Genomic DNA, 14,830 nt, shown 5'->3' with positions numbered 1-14,830 from the left:
ACATATACAATTCCATATAGACAAGTAATACACAGATTAATCTAAAAGTTCATTTTATTAATAAACAATACAGTACAAACTAGACATTTCTCCATAATCATGAGCTACATCAGAAAAAAAAAATTGAAATTCAACTTTTTGATTGAGAGAGTGCCGAGCGCACCTCCTGTTCTGTTAGGTGTCTAATGGAGTCATCCCTTAGTAGTCTACTTCTACTACCGAAAGACTGGACTTATAGAAGAAGTTCTTGGAGAGAGGAGGCGCTTCCAGGTTGGTCTTGTCCCCAGTGAATTGGGCAGAGGACGCTCCTCAATGTTTGAAAACAAGAATTGGAAACTACCAAATTTCTAAAAAATATGATGGGAACATCAGGACCTTCTATCCAAGACAGATAAGGCTGTGATCATGTCAGGAAGAAGCTGAAAGCTGCCTCATTTTTATCTTTGCTATGGTGTCCCTGCTATAGATGAGCAAATCGATTTGGTGCAAATAAAAAAAATTGTGTTGAATTTTTAGGTATTTGCTGCACCCGGCTATTTAGATCAATTAGTGATTCGCTTTGTGCAAATCAACAAGAGAAGGGTGACATGACATGGGGGCAGGTTCCCTCATAATGTCTTCCAGCTATCACAAGACATGGTATAGCACAGCCCACCAGGAGTGACTATCACAGCCTGTATAAAAGCCGAGGTAGGGAATGCAGCGGCCATATTGTGATGAATCTGGATAGTGAGAGGAAGTCACAGCTCTGCCGTGGAGATAGGGATAAGAACCATAAAACACTGAAGAAACTGTACATATAGTGTGTGACAGCACAACATTAAAGAAGATTTCCAGGACATTTGAAAGCTTTTGGAGTACTTTGGTTTCACAGCGAAAGTTCCTGAGAAAATTCCACAAAAGATTCGCTAATTTCTAGTGCCCACTATGTTCTATCAACAATTTAAGGAACTGTAGAATAGCGACACGTGTCTGCTTTCTTCCAGACGCAGCGCCACCTCTGTCTGTGAGCCCCATCTTGTATTGCAGTTCAGCTCTGTAACAACCTGTAGACAAGGTGTGGAGCTGTTTTGTTTTTTTTAGGATAAAGCAGCCATATTTTCCAATTTTTCGGGTTACCCCTTTAACTACTCTTCATTTAAAGGGGTACTGCTATCAGCAATGCTATAAGTCCCACCACCACAAACGCTCCAGAGAAAGGGGATCGATCACTGTAGATTTTAGCTTATGCTACCATTAGTCACCCATGTAGCCCAATCTGCGCCCCAGCAGCAAAGACTGAATATACCTCTCAGCCGTAACCCTTACGAGAGGGATATGCTTTGATTAATAGGACTGTATGCCGGAGAGGATAAATAATGTAGAAATAAACTCTATTATATTCTCCCGTTTCTATCGGCCACCGATAGTGGAGGAAGAAAACCACCAAATTCTCCCCACTGATATTAGACCTAAAGTAGCAGCTTCCACCTCCTGCCGGTAACAGGTAAAATAAGACGATTCACAGTCAGATAATCATGTGCACTGAAGCAGAAGTATAAGGGCGCAGCAACATTTTTGGTCCATGTTACTTTCATATATTTTGGGGAAAAAAGTAAGAGAGAGTGACGAAAAGTCTAAAGATTTGCGGTGTCATGTCTTCATTTCTGAATCTGGCGTCGTGGATGATCCTTGCATTTAGTACGACCTAAGACGTCGACGTCATAACGTGTTGGGAGGGATATGGTGATCGCAAGGAAGCTGGGGCCAAGGATTCCGGCTGCAAAAACGAAAACTGCCCTAGATCAGTATACAATCGTTACTTTTTTTTTTAATACCCCTTTAAGATACAGCTGCCTTTAATTACATTGCAAAATGTGCCCCCCGTTAAAAAAAAAAAAAAGAACTTTACACAAAGTATATACAAAACCAAGAGCGTAAGCCGGCGTCCCCCGATCTCACATTATTACATCCAATTAACCCTATAAATCCCCTGAGATCTCAGAACACAATGCAGCCGAATCCCAGAAAAGCTGCAAGTCGCAGAGAACTGTTCAAGGCCGGGCATCATGGGGCACCGAGTCCGTCCTCCGTCCTTCTGCTGCCCCCATATAAATAAATTAGTCAGTGTTTGCAGTCAGTGGTGGGCTTCGGTGGGCTTCAGCTGTCGTTCTCCTTCCATCCCCGAGCATTCTTCCCAAACTTATAAACCAGACGCCTCCCGTCCACACGCTCCAAGATCTCTCGCTTGTAGTAGTATCTGGTGGGAAAACGCCAACAATTATTAGTTTATCCCTAATATCGCACACCACAAAAACTCGCCGTGTCTTAAAGCGGGGATTCTACACTTTGTTACGCCGGCTGCGCTACCTGTGTTCACACTATGACCTCTGTGGATGGCCAAGCATTTGTGGCTTCTCACCACCTAGAATTTTTGTATTAGTTATATAGCGGTATTATTTATGCACTGTAAAGCGCTGTTTTTACGTTACTATAATAGTGCTGTTACTTGTATGGTGGTATTATTTATTCTTCACTGTATGCTGGTATTATTTCGGCACAATATATTGGTATTATTTGAACACTGTATGTTGGTATTATTTGGTCACTCTAGGTTGGCATTATTTGAGCACTGTACGTCGGTATTATTTCAGCATTGTATGGTGAGATTATTTGGTCTCTGTATGCAAGTTTTATTCAAGCAATATATGTAGGTATTATTTAAGCACTGCATGGTGATATTATTTAGTCTCTGTGTTACTTGAGCAGCCTATGGTTATATTATTGGTCACTTTATGACGGTGTTAATTCAGCATTGTATTTAGGTATTCTTTGAGCACCGCATGGTGATAGTATTTGGTCTCTGTATGCAAGTTTTATTCAAGCAATATATATAGGTATTATTTAAGCACTGCATGGTATTATTATTTACTCTCTGTATGCAATTATTTGAGCAGTCTATGACTGTATAATTGGTCACTTTATGGCTTTGTTATTTGAGCACTGCATGTAGGTATTATTAGAGCACTATATTGGGATATTGTTTGGTCTTTGAATGTTGATATGATTTCATCACCATATGCTGGTGTTATTTGGTCAGTGTATTTTGTGGTTATTTAAGCACTATATGGTAATATTATTTGGTCACTGTATGTTGCTATTATTTGAGCATTTTGTGGTGGCATTATTGGTTACTTTATGTTGGCATTATTTGATATTATTGGAGTAGACTTCATTACCGCACATCAAATTCCTCCTGACTCAATTTTAAAACTATGCAGGTGAACGACATTGTAGAGGTGGAAGTTGGAATAAAATGAAATAAATGTTGCAACAAAGGCTACTGCATCTGCGTGTGTCATCGGATCAGATACAGTCACCTACTACGATGCCAAGAGGAGATCATTGGAAGGATCGTTCATCCTTCCTATGTAATAGTCGTCTGTGACTCAGAATATGAAAAATATCCACCCGCTTCTCATGACAACACTTCCTGTCTCCAGATCACCGTCCGTGTCCATGTTCACAAACATAACCACGACTATTCAAACCAGAGGGAGAATTGATGTCAATGGTAATTAGTATTAATTCAATCCATGAAATGTCCCTATGACAAAACTAATCAAGGATAAAAAAAATAGATAAGTGTTGTCATTGGGAAAATTATTTTTTTTTCCAACTAAATCATGTGTTTCCGGCCCTTTAAATATCTACCTAACTTTCTTCTTTTTTTTATAGACAAGGTGGTCATATGATCTGTGCCTTAAAGTCACAGTAGCAGTGTGAATCTCCATTACTTTGCTAAATGGACATAGTTGCCAACATTTCTGGGGTTGTTTAAGCCCCGCCTCCAAACCACGCCCACCAGGAAAAACCAACCACTCCTGGTAGTGCTTCCAATCCACCAGGAACGCCTACTTTACATAAACCACACCCCTTTTGTCCCAGGAGTTCCAGCAAATTTAGGACAGATGGAATGTAGATAATGTGATCTTAAAGGGGTTGTCTGGTGACAACTTAAATATCTGTGGTGACCCTGAATCCCGGGATAGGTGATACATTTTTTTTTCCACCGGAAAACCCCTTTAAGGAAGACCTCCACTGGTAGCCATCTATTTGATGAAGGACTTACTTTAGGGGCATCACTAGGCTCTGTGTGACATCACTAATCCCATATTGTTTTGGAACGTCCAAGATTTATCGGGTTTTCAAAAATGATTTTTTTTTGTTTAAGTGTCTTTTCCAGCATGGATGGGACTGAGCACTCAATTGTCATGTGACATATCTGCCAATTGGAAAGGATATTAAGAAAAGTGGTGGAGAATGACACATAAACAAAGAAATAATGATCCCCGGTTGTTACATTGTAGACACCATAGTGTAACCACAGCTTCTGGCAGGTAAGGGGGACACCTACAGACCATACGCTAAGAGATTTTCATTCTTTTCAGTTTGCCTTTTTTTGCATATATTAACCTAGGGCCGGCCCTAGAGGAGCAGCTAGTTTATTGATTGGCCAGTGTTATGCAGGCAGTGTTATTTAGCACTGTATTCTTTTAGCACTCTATAGTAAACCATAAGGGTAGAAGTTTAGATTTAGGTGGTGCCAAGGTAGCAGTTGCATGTGGCCCCTGGTGTCAGAGGGGGCCCTAAGGTCTCTTTACTACATAAGAAGCAGTACTGTAAATGGTAAGTGAGGAGCGTTAGAAAGTTTGCACCTGATAAAGGAATAAAGACCCTTCTACCTCATAGCGCGGCTCAGCTTCTCGTAGGTCATGCTGCTGTTGTTCTTCTTTTTTCCCCATAGCTGTGCCACTGCCTCGGACTTGAGGAATCGGAACACCCCCTCCGAGCGATCTTCCCATCTTATTAAGCCTGGGTTCTTTTCAGGTGTGAGCAGGATATCTCGAATAAACTCCCACAGATGGGTCCCGCGTGGGTCTGAAGAGAAGAAACCACGGACAATTACGACAAACTATGCTCCTGCCGCTACTTTTCCTGGAGTCATTCATTCCATTATATTTTATATTCTAATCCAGCCCCCTTCTATCTTTAGGTTGCAGAGAAGGGAGCTGGCTTAACCACTGAAAAGTCAGCCAGCCCCCTTCATACACAGCTTTGGTCATGTGCTGAACCAAGAAATATTGTCCGGTATTGAGCACAGCAGAGACCGGAAACTGGAGCGGCTACCAGAGGATCGGCACCACCAGAGCATCGTGCCATAAAGTTGTTCATAGACGGAGCCCGTAAGATTAAATTTGGAATATGGAGTGAAGAGGAAATATCCATATCCAGGAGTTCTCTACAAGACATATCACTGCTGCTCCGCAATCCCAACCTAACCAGTTCCAGAGCCAAAAGGAACAAAATTTCCTGGCGCCGTGGGCCCCTTCTATTAATAAAGCCTTGCCCCTTAGCCAAATAACTTATGGCGCAAGCACCATTCCGAGTCAATATTTGAGGACAACCCCTTTAAAAATGTGATCCACCGTTAAGAGTTGCGCGACTCTTAACGGTGGATCACTCGGCTCGCGCGTCGATGAAGAACGCAGCTAGCTGCGAGAATTAAGTGTGAATTGCAGGACACATTGATCATCGACACTTCGAACGCACCTTGCGGCCCCGGGTTGCTCCCGGGGCTACGCCTGTCTGAGGGTCGCCCTTTAAAAATGTGTCTGAGAAGGTGACGGCTACTGATCCCACTTCCAACCTGCAGCCGTTCAGAGTTTGTTAGAACAGCAGTGTCCCCGATGACCGGGCGATTTTCCGTCTTTGTTCACGTGTTCATTGTTCCCCTATTTCAAGAGCAGTAATATTTTTATTTTTCTGCCCTGTGTAGCCTAGATGGAAGCAACGGGCACCTTCAGAAGGGAACCCATCGGCACCCCGTGATCAAGTCGCGGAGGTTATGAACCGGTCACCGACATGGTGAACCCTAAATTCTGCAACTGTCAGAGATTGACAGCAGCGTTTAAGGGCTTAAACAGCAGCGATCGGAGCTGGCTCTGGTCGCTGATGCTGCTAGAGTCGGGTGCCGGCTGTATAACACATATGAAACCCGCTTCGTACACCTGCACCTGGGAATCAGTTTTATAATAGTAGATCATGGGTTTGCACTTTTCCTTTTACTAGGAATAGCACCACTCCTGTCCACTCTATGGGTTTAAATCTCGAGTGAGGTGTAATACCAGACATGGACAGGAGGGGTGCTGTTTGTTTTTTTTCTATCCGCTTACAATTCTCATAACTTAATTTAGAAAAAAAAAAAAAAGTGTACACTCAATGAGTCAGAGCTCAACGAAGAAATTCCTGGGAAATCTAATGTGTATCTTTCCTAAGTATAGCTGTGGCTTTATACAATGTGTGCTATGTGACCGCTAATGTGGTCCAACCTGTTAAAATTCGTTGGAAGTCACCTGTTTACAGAAGACTCTTGAGTTATCTCTCTACGTTACTGGAAATGGAAAAAAAAAATCTAGAAAAATTTTTTTGTGCGATCTCTTGAGTTCGGTGCAGGGTTCGGAGCAGCAGGAGGTGGTTTTGGTTTTTCCTGCCCCTCGTGACTCCTGATAACCTAACGACTGGCAGATTAACAATACTTACTGTGTTTCTTCACGCTGGCTCTCTGAGGATGCTCCTGAGATTTCTTCACGTCAGATTCTGCATAGGCTGCACAAACAAAAAACACTATTGTTGTGCTATGGGGTCGGTCCGTGCCAGAAATGGTGTAATACCGACTGTTGAAACTTTCATATAGCAAGACAAAGGGTCATTTCATGCGTGTGGCAATACAGTGCACCAACCCTGTGCTGTTCTCATGCTCCTCGGTGGGGCGGTATTATTTTGGGTGTCAACTACTACTTTCAAAATAATAAGACTATGACTGGAGATATTTGATGTCCCTTAAAGGGAATGTCTGCTACTTACAAAAGTTTATAAATGAGCTCAAAACAGTTCTAAAATTAAAAAAAATACACTCCCATATCAGACCTCCACCAATCGTGCGTATAGCTGCCGGTGCTCTCCTGGCTTACTCTTCTGGCGGGAAATGTCAGGTGATCACTGCAGCCAATCAGCAGCCACTGATTAGCTGCAGTGGTCACATTCTGTCTGAGCTGGAAGAAAGAGCCTGAGGACGCCAGAAGCTGTACGGGTAGGCGACTATGTTTTCTTATTCCTTTCTTATTTTATTTTAGCACTGCTTTGGGCCCATGTTTTTTTTAATAACAGACAACCCCTTTAAGGGCTACCATATATTTCCCATTCTAGTCTTGTGTGAGCACCCCTTTAGGTACACTGCCTATACTCAAAGACCCATCATTGACAAATGGGGCAAACTACCCCTTGGCCAGTTGGGCATTTATTAAAGTTTCAGAGCAGAATAATTGGCTAGGGGCCCATGAGCTCCAATGTAAAAAATGTAAAAAAAAAGTCGTAATCACTCTCAGCTGGACCCTGAACCAATAAAGCTGTGAAAAGGGTTTTTTTAATCCAGCAAAGTGAATTAAAAGCCAAAAAAAACCACTTTATTGTGGTTTCACTACAGTATAACTGACGCGTTTCGAGTCTAGCTGACTCCTAATCATAGATATAATAATGTAATGATGTGACTGACAAGGTACCTGCATTGTAGTGATTGGCTGCAGCTGTGGATAGCTGACTCCGGCTGAAGGCTTTAACATCATATAAGTCTAAAAGACACAATCAAGAACAATCATGGCTTCACAATGGCACAGATAATAGATAACAATGCAAATTATTGTATGTGAAGGTAAATCGGCGCAACGCTTTTTAATAAGTTGTTCAGATGAAAATTGAACTAACGGTGCAAAAGTGTTAAAAAAAATCTAATTGTTTTGTGTCTACAGCTTCTATGGAGATTAATGCGTTTCCATGGTTACAGACTACAAACAAAAACTGCGTAGTCAGATCCTGCAGTCAAGTTCCCATCCACCTCTGCTCGTCTTCTTGGCAACCTACTAAATGTATGAGAATACTCTGTAGGCTACCGATAGGAGGGATTCTGACTGCGGGATCAGACTACACAGTGTTTGTTTGTAGTCTGTTGCCATGGAGACAGTGGGTTCCATAACAGTTGTAAAACAATAGCAGATTATTTTTTTGCCATGTTAGTTTATCATTTCATCCTGTTTGGTGGAGATGAGCATCTGGTGTGTCCAATTTTGGACTGTCAATCATTTTGTTATCAGCTAGAAAAGCCGCCAACCGGAGTCTGGCAGTGGCGCTCTTGTGGAGAAAGAGGAGCTCGGCTGAGTGAGTATTCCTGTGTATGGAAAAGTCAGGAGACATAGCTGTCTCGGGGGGCCTTAGAAGAGGCCATTATTAACATATTGGTGGGGATCTGACTCCCGGTACAACCACTGATAAGCTAATCAAAAGGATTGTTGAGATCTGCCGAGTGTCACGCTGCCTTTCACAGTGCCGTACACATGGTAGTGGCTGTGCGTGGTACTGCAACCCCTTCAATCAGCTGATCAATGGGAGTTCTGAGTCTAACTCCCACCGATCTGATATTGATGGCCTATCCTCAATCTCGGAGGTCTACTTTAAGGCTGAAAATGCAAACTTACCATCGTAGCTGCTTTCATATAAAAATGTGTCTTCTTTCCAGGGCGTGATCGGACCAGGATCTAGGATAGAAAGCATTTACTTTCTTGATAGTCATTCAATCACTGTAGCATTTTTTCTAAAAAGGAAATATATATATAATTTTTTTTTTTCACATCCGGGGTACAAAAAACCCCATTAGTCACTATTTGTAATGTATCAACTGAGGGATCAGGTTACATTGTAATTCTAGTTATAGCAAGGACATACATCTGGGGTGTAATACCACATTTGTCCCTTAGTGGCCACTGCAGGTGACATGCTCGCCTAGTGGACGCTTTCCCTGATCACAGCAGACGATCGCATGGGATTTCAGAGGCCAGATCCACTGTGAGCAGCCGGCCGATTGATTGGTCTCGATGAGACACTCCTTTAATGATTGACTTTTCAAGGACAATTTTTAACAGTTATCATTACTTATATTTCCGCCTTCACTTCTTCAGAATGAAATGCAAATTTACATTATTGCGATAAATATTAATTATACCTGTTTGCTCTGTTTTAATAACAACATTGAGCGACTGGAGAACTTGGCTTCCATATTGACCTATAGGAAAGGAAAGGGTTCACAGTCACATTTACATCAATGACAGATCCATGTATTAATTGGATTCAATGTAATAGAATTTGTGCATTATTCCTGTATTTTTAAGATCTCTGCTTGCTGTCAGTGAATAATTACTTTTTTTTTATTACTATAATAAGCGGATCACATGTTGCCACAATAACAGAAACCTTCAGTGATCATATGTGATCTGTAGAGGATCGTGGTAGTGAGTGCTCAATTCTCCTGCAGCGCCACCACTGGTGAAATGAAGCATTACATTCTTCTCAAAGAATTGAATATGCTTCCTGTATAAGGAAGGTATGGGCTGGGTCTGCCATTTGTAGTCCGCTTTGGCTGATATCTGAGGGTCCTACACGGGGGGGGGGGGGATCCACTCTAATAACTCCAAATAGTGAACTTAAAGTTGGTTCTTTTTTTTTACCCAGAAATTCCCTGTTTTTCTCTCCAAAGGGCTGGATAACCCCTTCTTGATATATGGATGGCCTAAAAGCCATATACTGAGATAAATCACCTGTCATGGGGGAACTCTGGGACGTGTTCTGCTCCTTCTGTCATTTTGCACACGAGTATTTGTTATGTCACATATGGCAAAGAGGAGGAAGTTTTACAAAACAGAGTAGGCGTAATGCCAAGATATGAGAGAAGAATAAGGAAATGCAAAATATCCAGACATTAACCCCCTACGGACCAAGCCTATTAAGGAACTAAGGTCCGCGATAATTTTTCAGTTTTTGCATCACTGCATTCGGAGAGACATAACTTTTTTTTTTAATAACTTTTCATTTTGAGATATGATTTTTAACACCTTTAAAAATTAACTTTAATTTTTTTCCTTTTTTTTTACGATTGTGGTGATGATAGAGTATATCTGCAAAATAGGACCGCTGTAAAAAAAAAGAAAAGAGGGTGTTTTTTTTTTTTAAATTTGTTTTAGTTTTAAGGTGACGTATGAATAAATAAAAATATCAAATACGTATGAAAGGTTCCAAAATATTGCAATATCCAAGAAAATTTCAGGAACTGGAAGCTTTGCTGTCTAACCATGTCACATTAAATGGATGAGGAATGTATGAGGATTAGGGCACAGTGACACGGTCGTATAACTCTGGGGAGCACAGTGCAATGCTCGGACTGGCCGGCGGTTCTCCTGACCTGAGACTGACCGCTTCGTGTATTTCTATGCAGCTGTCATGATCGGTTCGAGAGAGCTGATGGCCAGTCTGAGCATTGCGTTGCGATCCTCATCCGAGTTATATGACCATGTGCCTGTCCTGCGCATGGAAACCCCATAGGAGAATCAAACATGTGTCCCAATATCTCCTGCCATGAAACCTAAATGATATTCAAATTTTTGTTTTTAATTGGGGCATTGTTAGGCCCTTAGCTGGCAAGAAACACATCTGTTTAACCTCCTAGATGCCAAAGTAACTCTTACCCACAAAATGTAAGCTTTTAATTGCCCAGGATCAGAGTTTTCTCTAATGTTTGAAGGTATAGCTTGTTTATTAGTAGGTGATCCCAAATTTGTAGATAGAGGAAAGAGAACTTTATGTTTTCATGTTAGAGTTTCCGGGACGCCTGGCACACCATTGTTGCAGCGATGGTCGGCTCACATGCGCCTATTACACACAGGTGAGCCACGAGCGAGCAGCTATTATATATAATGGCTGAGGACACTGCCCCAGTACCCCCCGACGAAGGTATGAGCGAAACGCGCGTCGGGGTACTAGGCAGCCTGGTCCATTAATTGGTGCACTGAAGATGACGTGTGTTGTGGGTACTGGTGCTATTGCATTACTGAACTTTATTAGTGGGGTCTCCTTGGGATTATTTATTGTGTATTCATATTTATTTACCGTATTATCCTATTTAGTTCAGCGCTTCCTTGAGGAGACATTGTATGAATGAAGTTTCTTATACTGTTGATCATGGTCTATGTATTGAATCATGTTTTTGGCCCCTTTCCCTAATGTGCATGCCCTGTAACCCCCCCTTCCTTTCTGATTATTATATTTGTCATTAATTATACTTTTTGCCATGATGTGACATACCATTGACCACGCTGTTTTTGCCTTTTTTTCTTTTCCAGATTTTATGGGGTGTTTTTAATTTTTTTTTTCTAATTTTGGTGTATATAGTTAATTGTAATTAATACAATTTATATTTATTTATGTATATGCTTTTTTTTTGTTTATTATTAGAAAATTCTTTTGTTGATTTATTTCTAGGTCTCGACAATAGGCACTGAGGTACTATCTCCTGTACCCCGGGGCCTGCTTGATACTCTTAATTGCTAAGTACCTTATGTGGGGGGCAAATATTGCTCTCCAGTGACTGCGTCATTAGAAAATGGTTCAAGTTTTGGAGGACTAAACCATTCTGGATCATAATAATGGGTCCAAACTGTGCCATTAGGTGCCATATGGCCACACTTTAAGACCGTTGGACCAAGAGAGTTTGTGCTACTTGAATCTGGGCAACAAAACACTGGACATCAGGGGACGAACGTATAAGCGAAACGCACGTCGGGGTACAGGGCAGCCTGTATGAGGTCTCACCGTGCCATTTGAGATTTTGCACATTGCTGTACAAGATGTGTCCAACGGCACCTGTAGCTTGTGTGAAGTCCTGCAGCGTCATACTGCACAAACGTTCCCCGGTGATGTCAAACTCCTGGAAAGGGATGCAACTGGCGTCCAACTGATTGGTCTCCACGAACTGTTGCAGCCACTCCCAGACCTGAAATTTAGTCCAGTACTGAGGGTGTATGTCGTGCCACTGACCGGAGAAGAATCCTGCAGAAAAAACAAAACATAGGACACGTCAGGCACCGCACAAGTACACACACTCTTGGCAAAGGTTGGAAATTCTATAGAAGCAGCTGGCACTGTAAAAATGAGAAACATTTCACATTGTTTGTGAAAGGAGTAAAAGTTTATTAATTGCTTCCTGCCGGATAGACATTGTCTGTTTGACTCATCAGAATTTTTTTCCATTTCTAATTAGAATAGAATTACCCGGTAATAGATGAGAATTGTTAACACTTTAAGGGCATGTCCCTATTGGGCCATATGGACTTCATAGGTCCCCCACTGGGGACCCTCTATATTACCCGCTGCTCTGGAGGACTCGGCGTGACCATATGTTACATTTCTCTAGCATTAACGTGAATTGATTCCTCATTTCTCCAGGAAGGTAGGATTTATTTAATGGCTCAATTATATCTTACAACATCAGGTTTTGGGATTGATCGATAGATCTTTAAAAGGGCGCAGTCAGGCGGCCATATAAATCGGAATGAGACTGGAACCCAGTGCATGGACTGGCTGGCGGCTCTCCTGACCCGAGCATGACGGCTTCATGTATTTTTATGTAGCTGTCTCGCTTAGTTGGGAGAGCTGCCAGCCAGTTCCTGCACTGCGTTCCGATCTTGTTCCGATTTATATGGCCGTCTGACTGCACCGGAGTAACCGTGGTTTTAATTTATATTTCTTAGCGCAGTAGTCCACATGAAAATAAGCAACTTTGTAATATATCTTACATAGAAATCTGCTTCTTTCTCCTCCTGGACTGATCATTAATTCTGAATTCATTGGTAAAACCTCTATTGATTGAAAACAGAGTTCCCCATTACTGAGTATGGAGGTGACAGTTGGTGCTTTTAAATTTCTATGGTGGGAGAAGGCCAAAACAGACATTTCGCTACAAGTTCTTCTGAAAGAAAAGTTTCCATTCTCTATAGAACTTTATGAACACCGACTGCCATCTCTTATTTCAGTAATGGAAAAATTCTTTGAAAACAGATTTTAACTGTGAGAATTTTGAGAATAAATGATCAATCCAGGAAGAAAAAGAAGCAGATTTCTCTGATAAAATAAATTACAAAGTTTCTTGTATTATTGACTTTATTTATTTAAAAAAAATAATAAAGTTATGGTCACTCATTTAACTACAAGCTACGTCTTTAATAAAAGGGAAAATCTTTGTAAGATGCTCTCAATTCATTTCTGTAAGATATAAATCTTTTAATGCTTGGAAACTGTCAATAAGCAGGCTGGCTGCTGTTGACGGATCTTAGTGTGAATTTGCATCATTTTAAGTTTTTGATTGTGATGATATCCCAGGCAGAGGCATCCATAGAATCATATCTGATGGGTCCCATTAGAATCAGTCCCATGCAGCAAATTCTTTAAAAAATGGCGAACAAAAGCAAAAAGCGCTTTATTTTTCTCTTTTACCTTATTTATTATTTTTTGGAGCAAAAAAAAAAAAAAAGTTAAAGGTGCTGCTAAAATGTTGCCCAAATTTGCACCAAAATTCCAAGATTACATAAAATCAGTCTCGGCAGTAGTAAATTTGCGCCAAAATTTTGATGAATCAACCTAAAACATTTGGAAACCACAAATAATCCCCACAATGACGAACGTAAGAAGAAACGGGTGAGCACATAGAATATACCGTAATGTAAAAAGGCGCAAATTAAAGTAAAAATTTGGTACAAATCAAAAACAGGCATAAAAAAAATTAAATAAAAAAAAGCAGCCACAAGCCTGGGGGGAGTCTTAGTTCCTAAACAGCTCTGGCGCCTATGAACAAGCTTATCTTACCATCACATGTGGGGTAGGGAGCAGTCCAGGAAGGCTGAAGGGAGTGTGAGTTGGCACTTGGATTAATATTCATGATATTGCTTCCTTGTAAAATCATGATCTATGAATAAAGTAGCAGAAGAAATATTAGATAATTATGGAAATATATTCTAAAAATCACCTAAATGTACATCCTTGAATATTTTTCATGCTTGGAGTCACCACTGCAATACCAGACACAACCTATGTTCAAGAGTGGCGCTGTTTCAGAAAAAGAAAAATACATACATATATTTTTTATCTCATACTTTCTAATTATAGACTTTAGTAAATGAGTAAAACCCTTTCACTTTCACTAGCAGAGTTCATGGTTCACAATACGCCTAAAGCTGGTATTGTACAAACAGCACTGATAGTAAGTCACGTGCCCCAGGGATCAGTTTTCAGCTTGTAGATAAGCAGCAATTCTGACTTGTGGGGTAGAAAATAACCAATAACATTCCTGTAAGGTAACTGCTAGTGTGGGGGATCAATAGAAAAAAGTGACACGTAGCGCTCATTACTGGCAGCCGCCTGCTGCAGGGCATGCTGAGAGTTGTAGTGTTGCCACAGTTTAGAGATCACTGTGATCAAATAGTGGGCATGCGTGTGCAGCTGCCTGATCTTTTCATTGAGAATTCACTTTCACTTGCAATTAGTGGTGGAATTCAGTACCGTATGCTTCTTTAGAAGTTTGCCGCATCTTTGGGTTGTTTGTGCACCAAAAACTCAAAACTATGGCAGCTGTGAGGTGTCTGCCAACAATTATAGGCAAAAATTATAATAAATCAGTCGGGTCATGGTTGCCCCCCCGCTAAGTCCCACTTGTCTTTAAGAAATGCAAAATTTCAAAAAGTCACAATTTTTAGTGCAAAAAAGTTATAAACCAAAATTTGCCACTTTTTTTTTTAGTCTAGTGTTCATTAATTTCAAACTAATCTAATGAAGTAAAAGTAGTATAGTTAAAGTTGGTGCTGAAGGTTCAGTTGCACCCAGGCCTGGGTGCCTGAGGGTGTCCAAAGGCCAATTG

General features: G+C 41.0%; 1 protein-coding gene and 1 non-coding gene across 4 annotated transcripts in view; one reads left to right on the top strand and one right to left on the bottom strand.

Moving 5' to 3' along the window:
- Positions 1-36: 36 nt before the first annotated feature.
- The window catches only part of EHF (ETS homologous factor), a 49,382-nt gene continuing 34,588 nt past the window's right edge, over positions 37-14,830 (bottom strand). For 2 of the 3 annotated variants that reach the window (XM_073541800.1, XM_073541801.1), the window contains exons 2-9: positions 13,783-13,882; positions 11,734-11,970; positions 9,095-9,154; positions 8,571-8,630; positions 7,602-7,670; positions 6,583-6,648; positions 4,725-4,920; positions 37-2,239 (exon numbers count right to left, since the gene is read on the bottom strand). In XM_073541800.1, the coding sequence (XP_073397901.1) occupies positions 2,140-2,239; positions 4,725-4,920; positions 6,583-6,648; positions 7,602-7,670; positions 8,571-8,630; positions 9,095-9,154; positions 11,734-11,970; positions 13,783-13,879 (885 nt within the window). In that variant the 5' untranslated portion in view covers positions 13,880-13,882 and the 3' untranslated portion in view covers positions 37-2,139. The remainder of the gene's footprint in view (positions 2,240-4,724; positions 4,921-6,582; positions 6,649-7,601; positions 7,671-8,570; positions 8,631-9,094; positions 9,155-11,733; positions 11,971-13,782; positions 13,883-14,830) is intronic. The other variant, XM_073541802.1, reaches the window with a different exon arrangement.
- LOC141046972 (5.8S ribosomal RNA) lies at positions 5,484-5,638 on the top strand. Its single transcript, XR_012219705.1, has one exon. It is a non-coding gene; the product is annotated as a 5.8S ribosomal RNA (ribosomal RNA).

The sequence above is a fragment of the Dendrobates tinctorius genome, unplaced genomic scaffold (genome assembly GCF_039654945.1).
Source record: "Dendrobates tinctorius isolate UK_male_01 unplaced genomic scaffold, ASM3965494v1 ptg000124l, whole genome shotgun sequence".
In the NCBI taxonomy this organism is placed as follows: Eukaryota; Metazoa; Chordata; class Amphibia; order Anura; family Dendrobatidae; genus Dendrobates; species Dendrobates tinctorius.
The sequence above is the reverse complement of the archived record's forward strand: the minus strand, read 5'-3'. Positions and strand labels throughout refer to the sequence as shown.